The 19,876-nt window shown below is 47.6% G+C and overlaps 1 protein-coding gene across 2 annotated transcripts; it reads left to right on the top strand.

Annotated features, from left to right (window-relative positions):
- Nucleotides 1-3,996: 3,996 nt before the first annotated feature.
- NUFIP2 (nuclear FMR1 interacting protein 2) lies at nt 3,997-18,391 on the top strand. 2 transcript variants are annotated; one of them, XM_021550949.3, is made up of 5 exons: nt 3,997-4,257; nt 7,107-8,828; nt 16,453-16,485; nt 17,043-17,097; nt 17,715-18,391. In XM_021550949.3, the coding sequence occupies exons 1-4, from the start codon at nt 4,074-4,076 to the stop codon at nt 17,093-17,095; spliced, it is 1,992 nt and encodes a 663-aa protein (XP_021406624.1). In that variant the 5' UTR covers nt 3,997-4,073; the 3' UTR covers nt 17,096-17,097; nt 17,715-18,391. The 2 variants fall into 2 exon arrangements, with proteins under 2 accessions (XP_021406624.1, XP_021406625.1); XM_021550950.2 differs by lacking the exon at nt 17,715-18,391 and adding an exon at nt 17,394-17,708.
- Nucleotides 18,392-19,876: the final 1,485 nt, after the last annotated feature.

The following is a 19,876-nucleotide window of genomic DNA, read 5'->3' as shown; positions in this document are numbered from 1 at the left end:
CCAGCTGTGTCCCCGCTGCCCAATTCCCAGAAGGTCATCCCTGCAGCCAGGCTGGCTGTGGAAGGCAACTCCTGAGCTGCTGTAGTGACAGCCCATTCTTCAGGGTGTTAAAATTTGTCTGGCTCCTCTGTGAAACAGTTTAGGAAGCTTAACCAGAATAAAAATGTGCACTTTTCCATCTGAAGAATTACTTTTTAGTTTAATTTCTCAAATGGGCTCTGAGAAGCAGCAGCGTTGCTGTGAGGGCAGGGCAGGGAGAGATGACCTTCCCTTTTGGGAGCAGCCATTACGTCAGTTTTGCTGCCTCACAAAACTATACCCTATGGTTATTTTTGGTGCTGGATTGCCTTAATTTTCTGGAGAGTGAATGAAGGATTAGCATAGTGTGCTTATGACATTTGGAAACTAAGCTTTTAGGAAAAAAATCATAATTCAGCATGTGCTGAGGTGGAAATGCTTAAATTGCTAAGGAAGGGAAGGATGAGTAAAATGTGAATTTTTTACAATTTTTACAATTCAGCTAGGAGGTTAAATCCTTTTATAATTTTTTGGGTTTTGCTGCTTTTTAAGACCTCTAACCCAATGCCTACTATCCAGCTGCCTCTAGAGAGAGAAGTCTTTAAAGAGACCAGCTTTGTACCTATAAATAATGTACACAGCAGAGTACAAAAATGGAGTCAAGGAGAAGCTCCTCCTTACCTGAATGTAACTGCAGCAGCTCTGTGAGAATAGCTGTGGTCAGGCTGTGAGCAGCTCTCCTACCCTGTCATCCATCTTGACTAAACTGCTTCTGAGAACTAATTCTGAGATTCCAACACTTGAATATCAACTGGTAAATCCCAACTGCCTTGTACTGAAACACATTATTTGCCAGCAGCCAAACGTGGCAAGGTTTTAAACAGTGTGGTTGTAATCCTGCTTGGAACTAAAGGTCTGCTGGAGTGCTTTAAGTTGGATGTGTTGGAATATGGAGAATTTTGCAAGTCTGAACCCCTGCTATAAATGAAAACACTGTGGCAAAAAATGTAAATAAATGCCACACATACTTTGTGTAAGAGCCCATCCCAATATCTATAAATATGGTAATTTTGGTGTTTCCCAATTCTGAGTTTTAAACAGGAGACAGACACATGAAATACTACAAAGCAAGCATTTTATTTTTTTCATGGATTAATTTTATAATTTCAGTTCTAATTTACCTGAAAATAATTAATGGGAACTAAATGTAGTTTTTAAAAGAGGTTTGCCTTTGAAAGGAAATAAATTGTTCTTGAAAAAATAACTTCAATAGCTTCTCAGTTTAACTGCATTTTAATATGAACACAAAATTTATCCCGGGTCAGACTCTGCAGGAAAACTTTCTCATGATTCTTGTAGCAGTTGATTCATTCCTTGCTGCCTTAATTTTCCAGCTTTAAATGGCAGGTTCTCTGCAAAGCCATCCACTTCAAAGCTTCATAAAACAGAGCTTTGAATAAATTACTGAGTTAGAAATTATACTGGCTGTGCCCAGCTTTGTGCCTGGATGTGGGAATACTTGGCACTGGGTGTGGAATTCCAAGGAAAATTGCCTCTTTGCTGGCTTGCCAAAGAGCAGTAAGAAGGAAAACTGCTGCAAATGAGCAGACACGGAAATCTCCAGCTTCCCTTTCCAGAGAACACATCCTGAAGAACTGTTGAATATTAATACACATTACAACTGGTGCAACAATGGGCAAACACTGGGATTAACAGAAACTACTGCTTCTGGAGGGGATGTGTCCCAGCATGGCCACAGGGCAACACTGCCTGCTGGAACTGCTCTTACCTTTAAAATGCATCCTTGTGGAATCAGTGGAAGTGGGGCAGGCCCACTGTGTGTGGACACACCATGTTGGGGTGCCAGGTGATGAACCCCAGGCTGTATTATTTTGGATTATTTTTCTCTCTTCTGCAAGCTTTAGATAATATAATACTGATAACATGATACTTCTAAGCAGTGACATAGTAGCTTTGTCTTTCACAAAGAGACAGCCCACCTTCCTCTGTATTCAGATTTCTGGTCTGTGTGTGTGGAGATGATTTGTCCATAATTGTTTGCTTTCCTCAGAGTCTTTTGAAGTTTAAATCTTCAAGCCAGCTCCCTATATTAAAAATAAATTCTTCCAAGCCACCAATAAAATGTCATCTGTGATTAAAGCCTGACTCCTCATTTTAAGACTTGTCTCTTAAGCACTCTGAGGTCACTGAATGAGTCAGCGTTTGAAAGGACCAGGACCGTTATTGTTTGAGTAAAGCCCAAAGTTCATCATTGCTTGCTTAAATAGTTTCATCAGTTTTAAATGGCTTTGCATTGTGCTGAAAGAAATGTAAACTGCAGGAATGATTTGGCAGAGAGCTTGTGATATTTCAGGCACCTCAAATCTTGAAAAAACCCTCTGTATTAATGTTGAAGTTGGTATTTCTGGTAAGGAAAAGCTTTACCTCCTATGTAGTAAAGAGGAGCGTGAAGTGGGAAGTTCTGTTTGAGGCATAAACTTTCAACTGTGTTCTCTTAAAATAAGGCTTGGGAACTGTAAAATCTCCAGACGAGGGCTCTTGTACAGTGCCAAAGTCTGACAGGGCTTTTCTAGACACATGAACTTTATTAATTTTGCTCATTAGAATAGTGAAAAAATAGAACAGAGCATTAAGCTGCAAGGAAAAGACTTGAGAAGCGAGTCCATACTATTTTCAGGACTATTTGTGGAGCCCATTTATATTACACACATTAATTGTGACAGTCTTTAATTACATGAACACATTTTATTTTGTCACTTTTCCTCCCTGTTTGCTGCAGTGCACACTATTGGGACTATTTGGGGGCCATTAATCACACCAGAGTAGCAAATAACTTGGAGCAGGACTCCGCCTCTGTCTCCAGCCCGTGTCAGTTGTGGGTCTCTCCATTCCCTCTGCCCTTTTCCTACATTCCTAATTAACTCCTGTCTCAGTTCCTCACTGATCCATACAACCCAAACCCCTTTGTCTCAGTGGTATCTGGAGAATTGGGCCTTGGTGTTGAGGAGGAATCCGGGAACAGCATTTGAATGTCTTGCTCTCCCTGCAGTGGAGGCTGGCTGGAGCAGAGGTGGGAGTTCAGGTCATTTAGCTGTCATCACCCCCTGCCGAACATGCTCAAGTGAGGATAATCAGAGATTGAAATGGTATGAAATCTGTTGCAAATTCTGTCAAGTTTCAAGAGTTCTCCTCCTTACACTCTCGGGCTTCCCCATCAACCTTTGATTTTTGTTAAGCATCAGTTAAATCTCCGGTGCTTCCCTCGGAGCTGGACAGGCGCATTTGTTGAGCCCACCTTTCTCGGGCTGGCCGGGTGCTGGGCACGGCCGGTGGTGGGTCCGTGCGGGGAGCGGCGGGTCCGCCCGCTTGGCTGCGGGTGGAGCCCTGGAGCCGGGTGAGCTCCGGCTGCCGCGGGAGCGCTGCAGCTCGGCCCGGCAGCGATTCGGGGCGCTGCTGCTGCCGGGCTCCGCGCTTCCCGCGGCTGCTGCTGGGAGCCCGGCTGCTCACGGTGTTCACATCCCTGCCCAGCTCCCCTCCGCTGGGGCTGTTCCAGCCCTCTCCGCCTGCCCCGGGTGGGGGGTTCACCCGCTTCATGACGGCAAAACGCGGCTTGGCGGCATCCCGGGCCGCCGTCCTGCCGGTGACCCTGCGGTGAAACCCCCCCGGGGCCGCACGCCGCTCCCCTCCGCTCCAACGGCGAGGACCGGGGACGGCGGCGACCCCGCCGCGGCCGCTCACTCTGGCTCCGCCGCGCTAGCACGGGGAGGGGGCGAAGCGCGCCCGCCCCCGGCAGCCTCACCTGCCGCCGGCCCGGGGAGGGGGCGGCCGGGCGGGCCCGCGCTGGCCGGGCCGGCTCTCCCCCGGCCGCGGTGCGGCGGGGCGGGGCGGGGGGCGGGCGCGGCGGCGCCGCTCGCTGATTGCAGGGCGGGCGCTGCCAGTCCGCCGCCTCCCCCGCGCCAGCCGCGTCCCCGCGCCGGAGCCGCACGGCCCAGCAGCGAGCGCCCAGCCCGGCCCGGCCCCGCCAGCCGCCCCCCATGGAGGAGCAGCCCCACCACCACCATCACCACCACCACTATTACTACTACGGGCACCACCACCACCACCCGCAGAGCGCCTACCTGCCGCCGCCCGACGGCCGAGCCCAGCCTAAGCCGCCGCTCCGCCACGAGCACAAGCACGGCGGCCCGCAGCACACGGAGGCGCCGAAGCGGAGACCAGGTTGGAGCGGGCAGCGGGACGGGGCCCGTGACCTTCGCGGGGCGGCGGCGGGGGCCCCCTCTCCTCCTCCTCCTCCGCCGCCGCCTCCCCCGGCCCGGCTCGAAGCTTCTCCGCCGCGCTGGGGCCGCTTCCTGTCCGCCATGTTGGGGCTGCGGAGCCGCGGGCCCGCCGGCACCGCCGCCCGCCGGCACGTGGGGCCGGGCCGCGCCGCCGCCGCCGGCCGGGCCCGGGGCCGCGGGGGCGGCCGGGCGATGGGGGAGCGCCGGGATCGATCCGTCAGAGCCGGCGGCGCGGCCCGGCCCGGCGCCGCCGGCGGGAGGCGGCGCGGCCCTGCCCGGCCCGGGCGCTCGGCCGCCTCCTCCCCGCCGGGCCGGGGCTGCGGCCCCCGGGCCGTGCCGGGCCGCCGCAGAGGCGGTGTCCGGTTAGCGGCGCGGGGGGAGCCGGTCCCTGGCAGGGCCGAGCCCCCGCCGCGTTCCTGCGGGCTCCCCGGCTCCAGCAGTCCCTCTGGGGGGGTTTGTGCGGGGTCAAGGCGAGTGCGTGGCCACCAGCCGGCCGGAGTGCCGCGTACAATTTTTTTTTTTTTTATTTCCCTTGAATTTTTCTTTTACATAACGAGGCGGGAGGTGGGAGGGGGCCTGGTAGCAGCGGAGCGGGGTCAGCAGTGCCCCATGTGCAGCCTGGGCAGGCAGGGAGGGACCTGATGGGGCACACGCCAAAATAAGTTACCGAGCAAAAATAAGTTGAGAAGTCATTTCACTGTTTGCAGCGTGCCCAGGGTTTTAATATGTGCCTAGGCTGGCACCCCTCCCTTTCCAGCTCTGAAACGGTTTGTGAGCTTGCCAGATCCTCTTCACCTGTTCTTCTTACCATCCTGGATTTTTTCCTCTCCCCTGAATTTTGGTTGCTGCACCTCCGTGTCCAGGCCAAGGCCAGCTGTGCCAAATGTTGATTTGGAGAAAACTCAGGCAGCTGAGCTGTGAATGCTTGAGAATTGGAACTAGAAACTGCTGACACACTGACTTAGTGAAATGGATTTTGTTCTTCATTTTATTCTTTCACTCCTCATCTGCAGTGGTCTTATGACCACTCTTTATTGTTTTGTTTCATTAACAAGTGGTGTCAGAAGTCTTGAGTCATACAAGGTCAGCTGTAACACTGTTCTTGAGAGGGCTTCCTCTTCATGCTATTCTGAAATACTAATTTTTTAGAGGATCCCGCCGTTCTAGTTCTCTCTGGGGCGAAGTATTTGCAGTTAATTTTCTTAACAACATATTTGAAAGTTATAGTGGAAGTTGTGGTGGTTACAGATACTTGCATGTAGTAAAATCCTTTTTGATCCCCCTCGGCAAACTCAGTTGTGGAATTTCTGTAAAGATTCCTACAAGGATTCTTGTGTTCCCGACTTGCACAGAACTTGAGCTGTTACATCTGCCAGACATCTGAGGCTCCAGGATGTGAGGGTAACAACGATTTTTAGTTACAGCAGTTAATTTCAACAACATCAGCAAACAACAAAAACATTCTTCTTCCAAGCTGGAGTTTTGCCCGCTCCAGTTGTTGAGGGACTCCCTCTCTGTGCTGACTCGGTGCCACCGTGGCTGCAGATGGAGCCTTAGGTGGGTCAGTGGTTGTGGGGGATGTGGATGTGAGGCTTTCCAGCCTCGGAAGGAGGAATGAGTCAGAGGAGCGGCGGGTGCAGGAGGAATCCCTCTGCAGCTGGAGTGTATTTGTCGAGCAGGGCACGGTGTGCTCTCCCTGTGTCCCACTGGGGCTCCAGGGCTTCCCTTGGGGTTTTAGCCAGGGTCCTCGAAAGCAGCAGGCCTCTGGCCAGAGATGCTTGAAAAGGAGAAAGCAAAGAGGAAGTTGGGGTGGTTCAGTGTGGACTGTCCTGGGCTTCCAGCTCTGCTTGAATTGCACTCTCCAGAACCATGAGGCCTGGAAGTGAACTTCAGAAGGGAAGAGTAAAGCTCAGTCTGCAGCACAATCTCATGGCTTTGTGAGTTGGAGCCCTCAGCAGGTGCTATATTTCTTGGGTCTCAGGCTCATACCAGCTCTCCTGGGGACTCTGAAATACAAGTTTTTTCAGTGGCCAAGAGATCCATTGGTGGTGGCAGCAGAAGGGCACTTGCAGGGATGCATTTCTTACTTCTGTCACTTTTCAGTGCCAAGGAACATGTGTAGGGAGGTGCTGGTCGCTATCTTAAAATGCAGGGAGGAGATGTGGCCACATTTTCTTTCCTCCATCTTCCAGCTGAACTTGCACGGGTCCTTTTGCAAATACTGTGCTTGTTTTTTTTTTCCCATCCCTTGACTGAGATGGCATTTGGGAGGAGGGTGGGAAGGAGGACTGCTGGTGTCGTGGGCCCAGGAGGTGATGGAGATGGTAGGAGTTGTCCCTTGTTCACAGTGTGTATCCTGAACCTCCACAGATCTTGTCAGAAAGGCAGTGGATCCCGCTGTCTTGAAGCATCCTGGGAATTAATTTTTTCCTCTCTCTGACCTGGAAATAGTAGCTGATGAAATAACTCTCCAGCTTGCCAGTGATTTTCAGTACAGTATATTTTTCTGGCATAGTATCTGTATTTTCTTTTGCTTTGTTATGTTATCTGTATGTCACTCAGTTATGCGAGAATCAGTCATGGCTGGTCCTTCTTTTTTAACCCTTCTTGCTGTGGGTTCCAGCAAATAAATTTATGCAGCTTTACCTCAGAGACTAGATATTTTCCTATTTTAAAATGTCTGCGTGAGGAAACTGGATATGTTTGGGGCTGACTACAGCTTTCTGCAATGACAAGTCTAACATTTCACATTCTAATTCTTGCCTTTTGCTGTTTTTGGCTTCCCTCTAGGCTACGGAGAGCTAAATGGTAACGCAGGAGAACGAGAAGTGTCACTAAAGGGCCTGTGCTCTGATGAAGCCACCGCCCCAGGATCCAGGGTACCCAATGGCAGCCAGCAGCTTGTAGATTCTAATGTCACCCCAAAGCAGACTGTGAAGGCCAGTGCTTTGGGGAAAGCTGGAATCAAAACCAAGAACTTCATTCAGAAAAATAGCATGGACAAAAAGAATGAAAAGTCCTATGAAAACAAACACAGAGAAAACCAGACCTCGGACAAGCCAGAGGGAGTGTCTATTCCAAACGGCGTGGTAACCAATAATTCCAGCTACATCACAAATGGCTACGTAGGCAAAGGGGCCGATAACGATGGTAGTGGCTCCGAGAGTGGATATACTACACCTAAAAAACGGAAAGGCAGGCGCAACAGTGCCAAGGGTTGTGAGAACTTGAATCTAGTACAGGACAAAATAATGCAGCAGGAGGTCAGCGCACCAGCCTTGAAACAGGAACTTGAGAGTTTCAAGCCTGATTATAGTGAACAAAAGGGGAACCGAATTGAAAATACGAAGCCTGTTTGGAAATATGAGGCTGGGGCTGGTGGAGCAGGCCGAGGAAAGCCTGGGCTCGGGGATGTACCGAGGAAAAACTCTGATGCCAAACCTGGGATTAGCAGCAAGAAGTTTGATGACCGGCCCAAAGGGAAGCATGCATCGTCGGCTACATCTAAAGAGGATTCATGGACCTTATTTAAACCACCCCCAGTTTTTCCAGTGGACAATAGCAGTGCTAAAATTGTTCCCAAAATTAGTTATGCAAGTAAAGTTAAAGAAAACCTCAACAAAGCAGCTCAGACCCCATCCACGTCATCCACATCATCCTCATCGTCTTCATCATCTGCTGGGGAAACTCAGGCCCAAACATCAAGTCGGCTGTCCCAAGTCCCCATGTCTGCTATGAAATCTGTCACTTCTGCCAGCTTCTCGAACGGGCCGATCCTCGCGGGGACCGATGGAAGTGTGTATTCCCCAGGGGCCCAGCCACTGCTCTCCACTGCTGCTAGTACTGTCCCATCGACCTCCTCCTCCGAGTCAGTACCCCAGGACATGAGTACAGCTTCGACAGCCCTCGAACAAAAGAAATCTGGCCTTTTTATCTACCCTTCAAATATGCAAACTGTGCTCCTGGGGACAGCGCAAGTCGATTTCCCTTCCCAGACGAATCAGCAGAACCTGGGGGATATCTTCCAGAATCAGTGGGGCTTGTCTTTCATAAACGAGCCCAGTGCTGGACCTGAAACCGTTGTGGGGAAATCTGCGGATAATCAGTTAATGGAAGTGACATTTCAAGGGGAATATCCTGCCACTTTGGTTTCACAGTGTGCTGAAATCATTCCCTCAGGAACTGAACAACCTGTGTTTCCTAAGGCTTATGAGCTGGATAAACGGACTAGCCCTCAAATTCTTAGTGCTGTTCTTAAGCCTGGGACTGCTGTTGAGGGCGGTGTCTTAGCTTTGGAGTCGCATCACACAGGTGACCTACAAAAGGCAGACACCGGTAGCCAAGGTGCTTTAGTGTTTCTTTCAAAAGACTATGAAGTAGAGAATCCTCTGGCCTCTCCTACGAACAATTTGCTAGCCTCCGCCAAAGAACAGAGGTACCAGAGAGGCCTAGAAAGGAAAGATAGCTGGGGTTCTTTTGACCTGAGGGCTGCTATTCTATATCACACTAAAGGTAATGGCTTAACTTGCTGCCTAAGGGCGTTCTCTTTTTTTTTTTTTTTTATTTTATTTTTAGTAGTGCAATATTCTAACATGGTATGTTCCTTCCAGCAATTCTAATTGCTTTTAAAATGACCCTTTTCTTTGCTTGCATATCCTCCCATGGCAATAACGGTCTGGGGAAGTTACTCAAAGGGTTGTTTAATTAATGTTAAGAGGTATTTGTTTCCCTGTTCCCGTGGACAAGCATGAGTGATGTTAAGAGAGATGATACTTAGCAGGTCCTCGTGAGCCACTGGCATTGGAAGGAGTTAAATGTGTAGGTTCAGCTGCTCTGTTCCAGCTGTACCAGGTGATATTCTATCGCTGTGAAGACTTCATAGTCTGTACTCACACCTCTGCCACCAAAGTGTTGCAGCTTCTCCCCTGGGCAGATCAGACCGTGAAATCATGGCTTTGAAGGAAGAAAAAATTATTCCTACAACTGTAGGTGTGATTTATTTTTTAAGTGTGCCCCACACACACTTTTTCCTGCCCTTGAGTATTATGGCAACAGCAAGACCAATCTTTTCTTATCAGCTCCTCTGTGAGCTGCAGATTGAATTCTCTCCTTGTCTTTGTAGGCCACATCTTTCAGATGATTTTGTTGCTTTCATGGAGTCCTTTGTAGTCCAGCTCCCTTTTTTTCCTGTGTTTTTTTTTTTTTTTTTTTCTTGAGATTGAAATGACTCAAACACGACACAGACTCTTTAAAATGGGAACGAAGAGAAGGAAGCCTGTGGCACGGCTTGCTTTCTGCTTTAGCCTCAGCCCCAGAAGCTCTGAGGACTTGAGGCAGTTTTTGGCTTTTGGTGCTGGCTCAGTGTTAGCAGGGGCCTGGTTGTGTGTTCCCTTTTGTCACAGTGTTATTTACTCACTCTTGACCAGCACTAGGGCAGTTCCTTATTTTGACCCCCTTCCCTCTCCCTGTGCCCCTCTAGCCTGAAGGGAACAATGTGATCATCCTTTTTCCTTTAGTATTCCACGTGCATATGGGGACAATGTCTTGCTCCCCTCTGCAGAGGGTGGCTTACTTGGCTTTGGCAAATTTGCTGTTTTCACCCACTGCAAAGTTCTTGAATTACCACTTCACAAACTCTGTATGGCATAAACTCGAATGCCTTCCTGTAATAATAACAAGTCCAGTCATTTAAAAATAATAACTCCAAATATTTTTTCCAGGTCATCTCCCTCTCAAGATGTTAACATTTCAAGCTCTAGTATTCTTGAGAACAGTGTTCATCAGTTGATTTTATCTGGGTCCTCTCCCTTCTGCTCAGTTTATTCCAGCATTAAAACAGGCTTTCTAGACTCATTTTTTGTCTTCTTGCTGCTTAAATCCCAGCTTCCCATCAGAAAACATAACATGGAAGAAAACCCTCGGTGATATTTTTCTTAATTTTGCAAATATTCCCTAGACTTCTGTTTGCCTCTCTGTTGTCAGCCTGTACTTGTGGAGAAGCAATTGTGCTGCCAGCAAGGATCATCAGCTCTCCCATTCTCACTTGCTGTGAAAGGCAGACCTCAGTGAAACAATAGAAACAACAGGAAAATAAAGAACACTCCCATCCCATGTCCTCTCGAGGAGGTGTTAACTTCAAAGCCTGGCTGCCTTGAGCTCTTCTAAACACAGGAGTTAATTACATTTGTTGGCAAGAATGGCCACTTAAAGCACCCGTTAAAATACTGTTCTCTGCTCTTCTTCTGCATGTGAATGGCCTTGCTTTCAGCATCCTGAGCAAACACCCTCGTGATAGCCTGGGGATACCCGGTCCTGCCCCAGCACTCATCTCTGCTTATTTCTTTTTCACGTTATGTATGTGCCATCTTCAGGATGTTACTTAGGGGTAAAAGATGATGGCTCTTTCTAATCAGCTTTGTCATTAATGCAGTGATGAGGTGCTCCAAACACCTTGGGCTTGTCTTTCTCCTGTTCAGTGTTCAAAAGCTATTGCTGCTTTACAAAGCGAGAAATCAGTCCAGCTCTTAGTACTACCATAATGGTGGTGGGTGTTGCATTTCATCCTTGGGATGAGTTGGGTTAAGGGATGTTTGGAGTGACTGTGTCTCCTGTCCTCTCTTCATGGCCAAGGTCCTGCAGCAGAGCCCGCATCAGAACGAGAGCTGCGGGCTGTGTTTGCAGGACAGCGGCGCGGGGGTTAATTCCCACACTGAGCTCTCCGTTTATCTTGGGCTGTTTTCCTGAGGTCCAACTCCAAGCCAGCCAGTTCCTCTGCAGTAGGAAAAGAGCGATTTCACTCGGTTCCTTTTCACAAGCTGCCTTTTCCTCTTTTGCTCGGGCAAGCGTGTGGGTTTGCCTGGGTTGGTGTTAGGGCATTCCAGGCAGTCGGGTCCTCAGACTGTTTGGTTTTGAGTTTGAGAGTCACATGAACTTCTCCCTCTCAGATTGATCTGTTTGCTGCTGAGCAAAGTCTCCGTAGTTTGATCTTTGCATCTGCCCTGCCCTTGGGGTTATGAACACAAAGAGAAACGAAAAAAGGACAGGGGTGAGTGTGAAGCACTGTGGGGTCTTGGTGTGTTCCCTACCCTGAGCTCCATGTGCAGTGTTTTAAGGCAAGGATGAAGCTCTGGGGGCTGCAGAAAAGAATGAGCTGTAATGTGAGTGGTTGCAGTGCTTTGAATGTCACAAATGTGCATTCTTTCTTGCACTGTTTGTGCCTGCAATTGTGACCAGGTTGTGTGGATCCTCATCCTGGACTGTAAATTTCTCTGGGAAAGCCTCCAGCTTACTCAGTAGCTTTGTTCCAGCAAACCAGGCTTTCCTGTGCGTGGTTTGCCCAGCAACTGCACAGGACATTATAAACTGTAATTGCTTCACAGCTTCCCTGTGGAAGATGATAGAGGAGGTGGCACCCAGAGAGAACTGGCTCTGCTACAGTGCTCCTGTAGCTCACCAGTGTCCCCAGTGCTGGCGAGGCTGGGTGGCTGCAGGACACAGCGAGGTTCTGGTGGATGATTCTTCTGTTCTTTTGCCTGTACCCTGGCTGCCTTTTCTCCAGAAGTCACAGCACTGGGAACATTTAGGCAAGGATGATGTTGCACTCTCTTGTTCTTCTTGGAAGCTTTTCCTCTTGGTTTCCTTGTAGCCCTGCTTCATGCCTTGCTTCTTTCCTTTTTTCCCCGCCTCTGTTCAAAGGACAGAAAGACTCCCTTGATCATCTGATGTGCCTGAGTGTAAAACATGATCCTTCAATGTGGCTGCTTTCACCGACAGCCTGTGCTGCTTGGAGGTTGTGATGGTGCCTTGAAACACTCACGAGTGACAGATCTGATTTACCAAGGGAGATCTGATTTAGCTCAGCACTGGTGGGCCTGCTCTGGGTGTGCTTGGAGACAGGGATGGGCTTCACATGGGCGACTGGAAGGCCCAGGAAGGAGTAGTGCTCTCATTTCAAGTCATTGTCCCCTGTCTAGGTTAGAAATTGAACTTCTGCAATGGTGTGGCATTGCCAAAATCTGTATCTTTTTGAGGTAAAACTGATTCTTGCAGATATTTTGGTCTTTCAGATACGGAGGTTGAGTGTTATGTCATCTTTACTTGCATCAAAACCAGCATCTTGTTACTGCTTTAGTCCTTCTTTTAAAGACAGCTGGATGAAGCACTTCATATCAGAATAATTGTCAACACTTTGGAAAATTTTGTCATGTTCAGGCAATTGCAGTCTCCCAGGCCAAGCTGTCACTAACATTGAGCTCTAGATGGCAAGCTTTGTGGTGGGAAGCTCAGTAATTTGCTTGTCCTGAGCTAAAAAGCAAATAATTGAGGCCTCCAGCTCAGCTGCACAGCAGCGAAGACCACATGGGTGGAGGAGAGGGAACTGCAGGGTTTCCCTTGTTCTTGCCCCTGAATTTCTGCCTGTGCTGCTGCTTTGTTTCCTCCTCAGCATCTTGTTTGCAGCAGCATCTCTGCTCGCGTGAAGAAGCAGGAGAGCAGCATGGAAAATAGAGCGAGGCAGCGTGGGCCAGCCAGGAGTGGCATTTGCTGGAATGGTGAACTGGGTCAGAAGAAATAGCAGAGCTGTGAATTCAGCAATTTTCATCCTTTACATCAGGAGAGGGGGAAAAAAAAAGCCTTGGTTTCCCATCCCCCCCCATGGTGGGAAGGGGTTAGAGCTCGCTCTGTTGGTTATGGTCTTGTGGGGCTTGAGCTGTGGGGCAAAAGCTGATTTAATTCTCCTTCCAGTCCATGCTCTTTCCAGTTGTCAGGATGAGTACAGTGTATGCTGTTACAGCCATGAGTCTCCACAGCATGGAATACTTATTCTTTGCTTTGTTTCCAGGGCAATCCCTATACTTAATCATTGTCCTGCAGATACAAACAGCAAGCATCAGACAAGAATGGTCCCTTCTTGTTATTTCTTTACTGTTGTATTTTAGGGACAATTTTGGGATTTATAAGGACAGTGAAATAGTAGCATGACATTGTGCAGACACTTCTGTTAGCTGGGTCTGCCTCTCTAGAAAGGAAAATGTGTGTAAACGTGTCTTAGCAAGTTATTACAGAAACACTTCTTTCCCCTCCAAGGTTATGTACCAGTCCTGCTGTAAAGTTTATTGACCTATGAGGAATCCCAACACAATTCACCAGAGTGTGCCTTAGTCTGTTCCTGACATCAAAGCTTTCCTCCAGTGACCCTTTGTTTCAGTGATAGTCCCCAGAAAAAGTGGTGTAGGTGGATGTGGCTGGGACTGTCTGCCCCAAGCAGTTTCTCAGCAAACCACGAGCCAAAGGGCTGTGGAGAAGCCAAAAGCTAATTGTAAAAAAAATAATATCCTGGAAAACGAGAGGTTGGAAGGGGCACAGGAGGTGACCCAGTTCTGCCCCTGGCTTGGAGCAGGGCTGGCTTTGATGCTGAGTTGTGCAAGGGGTTTGTTGATGGCATTTCCTCCAGCTGGGTTGGAGTCCACTTGAGAAGAAAGTTTGCTGTTTCCTCAGCCACATGCCTGGTTCTGGGAATGGTGGCTCCTGTTGGGCAGGTCTTTGGAAAGCAGCAGTTTTGGGGCAGTATCTAAGAGCCTGGACTTGGGCTGGTGGTGAGGATACCCCTTTTTCTCATGCAGGCTGAGCAGCTGTAGGAGTCCTTTGCTTAAATTCGCTCTGGAAGCTTTATCCAGGGAAAAGAGGCTCAAGAAAAGAGCTCTTTGAGCCCAAAGAGGGAGGGCTGAAAGCAGGCTTGGGGCCTCTTGCATGCCCAGTTCTTGGGGGCTGTCTTTCCTTCTACTTGGCTGGAGCCAGGCATTGGGCAGCAGTGGCTCTGCTGAGCTGCCTGTCCACCAGATCAGTCACCAAGTGACCCTGTGACAGTGGCCATGCATTTGTCACTGCCTTTTGTCAGGCACAGTGCTCACAGCCTCCGAGCTGGCAGGAAAACTTAACTGTATTACCAAGTAAAGCAGAATAAATAATACAATTCCATTTTAAGATAGAAAAAAATCCCCTTTTCCTTAGTTTTGTGTTGCAGTTAGCCAAAGGCTTACTTTCTTTTCCCTTGTGAAGTTGTTTCACTTTGTCAGTGTGCTTAACCTGTGCTGTCCCCTGTCCCCGTGCTGCCAGTTGGAGGGGAGGACCTTGCTCTGCTGATGGCAGGTGATATTTAGTAAGAGCTGTTATTGCACTGTTTGCTGATGGTCTTTGGTTTTGTGGCTTGGTCCTGCTGAGCATCTGCCAGCCAGTGTGTCCAGGTGTCTGGGATTTCCAGGATGCTTTACACCACCCTCCCTTTCTGAAGGAGGAGAAGGGAGATTGTTCCAAAAAAGTCTAACAAACCTAAGCCTTTTCAGCCTTCAGAGTTTTGTCAACTTAGTAGATTTTTGGTGTGTTCTTAGCAGTATCTCTGTCTGTATATCTGTTTGTCTTACTGTTAGGTATTCTTAATACATGGAGTTCACATTCTTGTGGTGTCCAGAGCAGTTAAAGCCAAATTAAGTGGACAAGACAATGCTCTGTGCATGGGCATATAGTGATGGGTGGTGCTTCAGCTCTGCCTTGTATTTCATGCTCAAGCATTGCTCTAGTGTGCAGGAACCAACAACTTGAGAGTAGTTTTCTGCCCCCTGCCTTTGGGGAAAGCTGTTAAAATGGGAGATGTTCTTTAGCTGCTAGGAAATGATGCATCAAACTGCACTGAATGGAAAACTCGCTCCACGGGAGGTAATTTTAGTAGCTGGTTCATTTTACTTCAGGGGAATCTGCATCTGGCAGATGAGGAAGGCAGTCCCTTGCCAGCCTGCTTCTGTCCCTGGGGTGTTAGAGGCTTGCTACTATTCCCAAAGCACTTAGGGCTCCCCAATAGAAGTGCAAAGTGCTGTTACTATCCTGAAGCAAAAATAACAGACCTCGTAAAATTTTGTCGGGGGGCCTTCCTTACAAAAGGCTTAATTGTGCAAGGAGGGCTGGCAATATTTATTTGCATGCAATTTCCTGCCCCAGGGAGCTGGAGATTGTAGGGGACAAAGGACAGATGAAGGGTTGGAGAAGGGAAGCGATTGATGGAAGTGACACTTGGCACACATCGTGCTGAGGCCGTGGGTTTTGTAGGGCTTTTTCTTCTTCCTTTCCTATGCTGGTTAGTTTACTTACTGCCTTATTTTGTGCTTTATTGCACATCCCTTGCTGCCTGATAATCTCTTGCCATTCCCTTTTCCTAGCCCCTGCCAAGGTCCTGTCACCCTTTCTCGCAGAAAAGAGACCTGAAAGTGGTTCTTGGAAGATTGTGTTCCAACTAATACTCATTTTCTGTAATTTTATCTATTGAACTTGGGCCCAGGGTACAGTCAGGATCTTAAAAAATATTCTAGCTCACAAAATTCCAATGTGATAGCAGCTCAAAGTAGTTATTTTGAATGGTTCTCTAAAGATGCATCTTTGTTTGGGGGATATTTTAAAGGGAAGAGCCTTCTGTTTCTCAGTGTTAATGAAATGAACATTTAATTTTGCTGTTATTTCTTAGGTAAACAAAAGTATGTGCATGTCCAGGGAGAATTGGGAAGAGTTTCTCTTTAGCCTACAAGTGTGTTGTAGAGGTAAACTGTGAGAAGAACTGCAGGCCAGGTGTTTGGCACATCACACCTTGCTCCTGGACAGTGCATTTGGCAGCAGCTCTGGAGAGATGTTCACAGCCCTTGCCTGGTGCCTCAGCACACTCATGCTGCTTGCTGTGTCCAGTGCTTCTCATTTCACACTCACTAAGCATCAACTTGTAAAAATCATCTCTCCAGGCTCCTTGTTGAGGCTGTAATGTGCAAAGCAGCATTGGAGTCAGAGTAGTAAAGCCTGAAGTTAGATTGTGATATGTAGGACTGGTGAATGGTGATGACATTTCTGATGCTCAGCTTGGCTCTCTGACCCTTAAGACCATCTTACAGTATCCCTTTGCCTTTTATTGCTGGATTATTCATGTCAAATTTGTGTAGTCCTGTGGGCTGGGCTGGGGCTGTGCTGCTGGGTGGGAGGAGGTTGGCTCTGTTTGAAAGCCCCAGCACAACCACCACACTTGGAAAATTGAAATGTGTTTCGAGTGGTCTCTAATGGCAGCATCAATCTGCATAATAACAGTGATCTCCTTTTGCCTTCACAGAAATGGAAGCGGTTTGGAATTTGCAGAAGCAAGGTAAGGATGTTGGAAGGAATAAATGAACCAAATTGCTCTGTGTGTTGGGAGGGGGAGGAATGAGAGTGGACTGTCGCTGTGTCTGGAGATGCCTGGGTTTGTGGTTTGGATTTATCTCTGTTTCAGATCACTGAAAGTCAGGACAATAAGCTTTGCTATGATGGTGAGCTGCTTGGAGGGAAGCAGAGTCTCTAAAAGAGCAATAAATCCAGTGTCAAATTAGATTTAATGACTCTTCCTTACGTGTACACAAAATTGCTTTCTATTCCTGGTGTTGGGTGTCGCATCCAATAATAAGTTTTAAATTCTGGTGTATCCCCACCAGTCACCTGAGAGGAGATTTTATGAGGGAAGAGCTGTATATGGTGTGTGTAAAAGAAAGTAAGTGGGGAGCAGGCTCTGCTCTGGGGGAGCCAACCTGGCCTTGGGGTGGCTTGGCAGGAGGGGGGCACCTGAAGGAAAAGTCTGTTAACAGCCAAGTACCTTATGTTTATTTTCAGCCACAGGGCCTGATGAAAGTAGCTTGTCCAAAACTTACGATTCTGCTTTCTTTCCAGATCCCAAAAGGATAATCACTTATGATGAAGCCATGGATCGCCCGGATCAATGAAGGTAGCAAGACAAGACTGCCTGTTATAACCTTTCTGCAGCATTTGTGCTGTTCGTGGGGGACAAAAAGGCTTTATGCTCCTTCTAAATCTTCAGTGCAGCAGAGGAACCATAACTAGAATCACAGGATAATATATACAAATATATATATAGTTATTTAAAAATGGCAACTGAAAGTAATTAGACTTCTTAAGGAATCTGAAAATTTATTTCAACGAGACTACACACGTGATTATTTAATCTCCGGTACTGAATAGATTTTTTTTTTCATTTTTGTTTTGTTTTGTTTTTGTTTAAAGAGTGAATGCAAGTGATTAAGGAATACAGACTCAATTACAAGCCCAGTTTCAAAGTTCCTGCTGTCGTCTACATGGGCAACAGCAACCCACTGGAGAGGCATTTCCACTTGACAAGGTTTCTGTTTCTTGTTCTGTGACTGTAGTGACACACTAATCACAGGGAAATCAGGATGATTCACCATCCTTCATCTCCTCTTTCCCTTCCACCTCCCCTGTTTGGTTTCGTTTTTGTTTTTTGGTTTTTTTCCTGATTTTTTTCCCCTTGAATGCTGGAGAAACGCCTTGAAGTTTGCAGAGTTTCTTTTTTTTTTTTTTTTCCAGAGAATTATAATCCGCATGTTTTGCCAGGAGTAAAGCAGCAATCCTATGCTGGTGATATTGTCTTAAAAGGATCATTCTGCTGAGGGAAAGATGGTAATATTGCAGTTCTAGGATGCATGGTGAAGTCACACAGTTGACCTGGCTCCTGTTACATGTTGGACTATTGCAACTGAAGAGTTATTTCATTTTACAAGACAACATGGAAAAATAAGCAATCTGTTTAGGCATTTAATATGGAGAAAAGAAAAAAAAAAAAAAAAAAACCAAAAAAAACCACCTCCACTGTTCCCACCGTTTAATGCCATTGTATTACTGGGAGCAAGAAAAAAAAAAAAGACAAAAAAAAAGTATCTTCTGCTTTCAACTGTAGGTGCTTCATATTTGCTCTGTCTGTCTCCTAACACTAAATGTGCTGGATTTTTTTCCCATTTTCATTGGAAAACTGAAGAGGAATTGAGTTCTGCTAACTTTCACCCTTCTTGAATTATTTTTTCTCTTTAAAAAAATTTCAAAATAACAAAAAAAAAATTAAAAAGTTTAAAAAAAAAAGAAAAAAAATGGGAATTTGAATCCTTTTCAATTTGTCCATAGAACGCCAATGGCTGGGCTTCCTGCCCCTTGGAAATGCTCTTTTATATTTTAATGCAGTCTGTGTATTTCTGGGCTCTGCTTCTAATTATCTCTTAATAAAAATATATTTTATTACAAAAAAAAAAAAATGGAGGACTTAGGAATGAAAATAATAATTTAAAAAAAAATAATCCCAGGGAAAGGAAAGCTTCCTACCAGTGGTAGGGAAGGCTGAGCAGAGTGCAGGCTCCAGCTGTGTAACCCCTCTGTCCCATTGCAGCTTGTGTAATGTGTCCCAATCATCTGGGGGTCGGGTAGCTTTTCTGGATTTTTTTAGAGCTGGAGAGTTCACATGGTCCAGTGCAAGAGCAAGAAATAAATAAAGCAGGAATGGGTTTGTTGACCAGCCCCAGCTCCCCATGTAGCCAGTGCTCATCATGGGTGTTGGTGGCCTAATCCTGGCTCCCCAAATTGGCAGCAGTTGGTGTCTCCTAAAATGAGACTGGACCCTCTGGGGCATTGTGAGGAATAGATAAACCCCAAACTTTAGAATACCCTCTGTGTTGTCCAGTCACCAGAGGGTCCCACAGGGTCCATCCTCAGCCCATTTCTCTCCAACATCTCATTAACAACCTGGGTTCAGGACTCAAAGAGATACTAATTTTGCTGACGTGCTAAAGTGGGAGGAACTGGTGACACCCTCAAGGGCAGAGAGCCCTCAACAAATTAGAGCTGGGCAATCACCAGCTGTATGAAGTTTAACAAGGGCCAGTGTTGGATTCTGCACCTGGGATGGGCAGCCCTGGATGCACTGGGAGGCTGGAGAGCAGCACCATGGAAAGGGAGCTGGGGGTCCTGGTCCATGGCCCGTTGGATCTGGGTCAGCAGTGCCCTGGCAGCCAGGGGGCTCAGCAATGTCCTGGGGGGCACCAGGCCCAGCATGGCCTGTCCTGCTCTGCTCTGCACTGGTGCAGCCTCACCTCGAGTTCTTGGGGCCGTTCTGGGCACCAGAATATAAAAAAGACCCTCAGTTAGAGAGCATGCCAAGGAGGCATGAGGATGGGGAAGGGTCTGGAGGGGAAGCCTTATGAGATCACTTGGTTTGTTCAGCTGGAGAAAAGGAGACTGAGGGGAGACCTCGTGGTCTTCAGCATCCTCCCAAGGGGCAGCAGGGAGGCAGGTACCAATCTCTTCACCCTTGTGACCAGTGGCAGGGAATAGCCTGGAGCTGAGTCAGGGCGGGGTTGGGCTGGATAGCAGGGAAAGGTTCTTCACCCAGAGGGTGGTTGAGCACTGGAACAGGCTCCCCAAGGAAGTGGTCACAGCACCAAACTTGAGTTTGGACAATGCTTTCAGGCACAGGGTGGGATTCTTGGGGTGTCCTGCACAGGGCCAGCAGTTGGACTTGATGATCCTGATGGGTCTCTTCCAACTCAGAATATTCTATTATTCTATCGCTTTCTTTCTTTCTTTTTTTTTTTTTTTTTTTTTTTTTTTTTTTTTTTTTTGTAGGAGTATGTAGCATGTGGTTTTTTTAAATTGTTTTTAAACTTTTAATAGGATTGTTCCTGAATGAGACACTTGAGTTCATG

Source organism: Lonchura striata, chromosome 20 (genome assembly GCF_046129695.1).
Source record: "Lonchura striata isolate bLonStr1 chromosome 20, bLonStr1.mat, whole genome shotgun sequence".
Taxonomy (NCBI): Eukaryota; Metazoa; Chordata; class Aves; order Passeriformes; family Estrildidae; genus Lonchura; species Lonchura striata.
Note: the sequence above shows the minus strand (reverse complement) of the source record. Positions and strands in the feature narration are given on the sequence as shown.

Bases quoted from the DNA above. Each gene is read 5' to 3' on its own strand.
- NUFIP2 (XM_021550949.3), top strand. From the start codon at position 4,074: ATGGAGGAGCAGCCCCACCACCACCATCACCACCACCACTATTACTAC. The intron at 4,258-7,106 runs GTTGGAGCGGGC...GCTTCCCTCTAG, and splicing joins GGCGCCGAAGCGGAGACCAG to GCTACGGAGAGCTAAATGGT. The intron at 16,486-17,042 runs GTAAGGATGTTG...CTTTCTTTCCAG, and splicing joins TTGGAATTTGCAGAAGCAAG to ATCCCAAAAGGATAATCACT.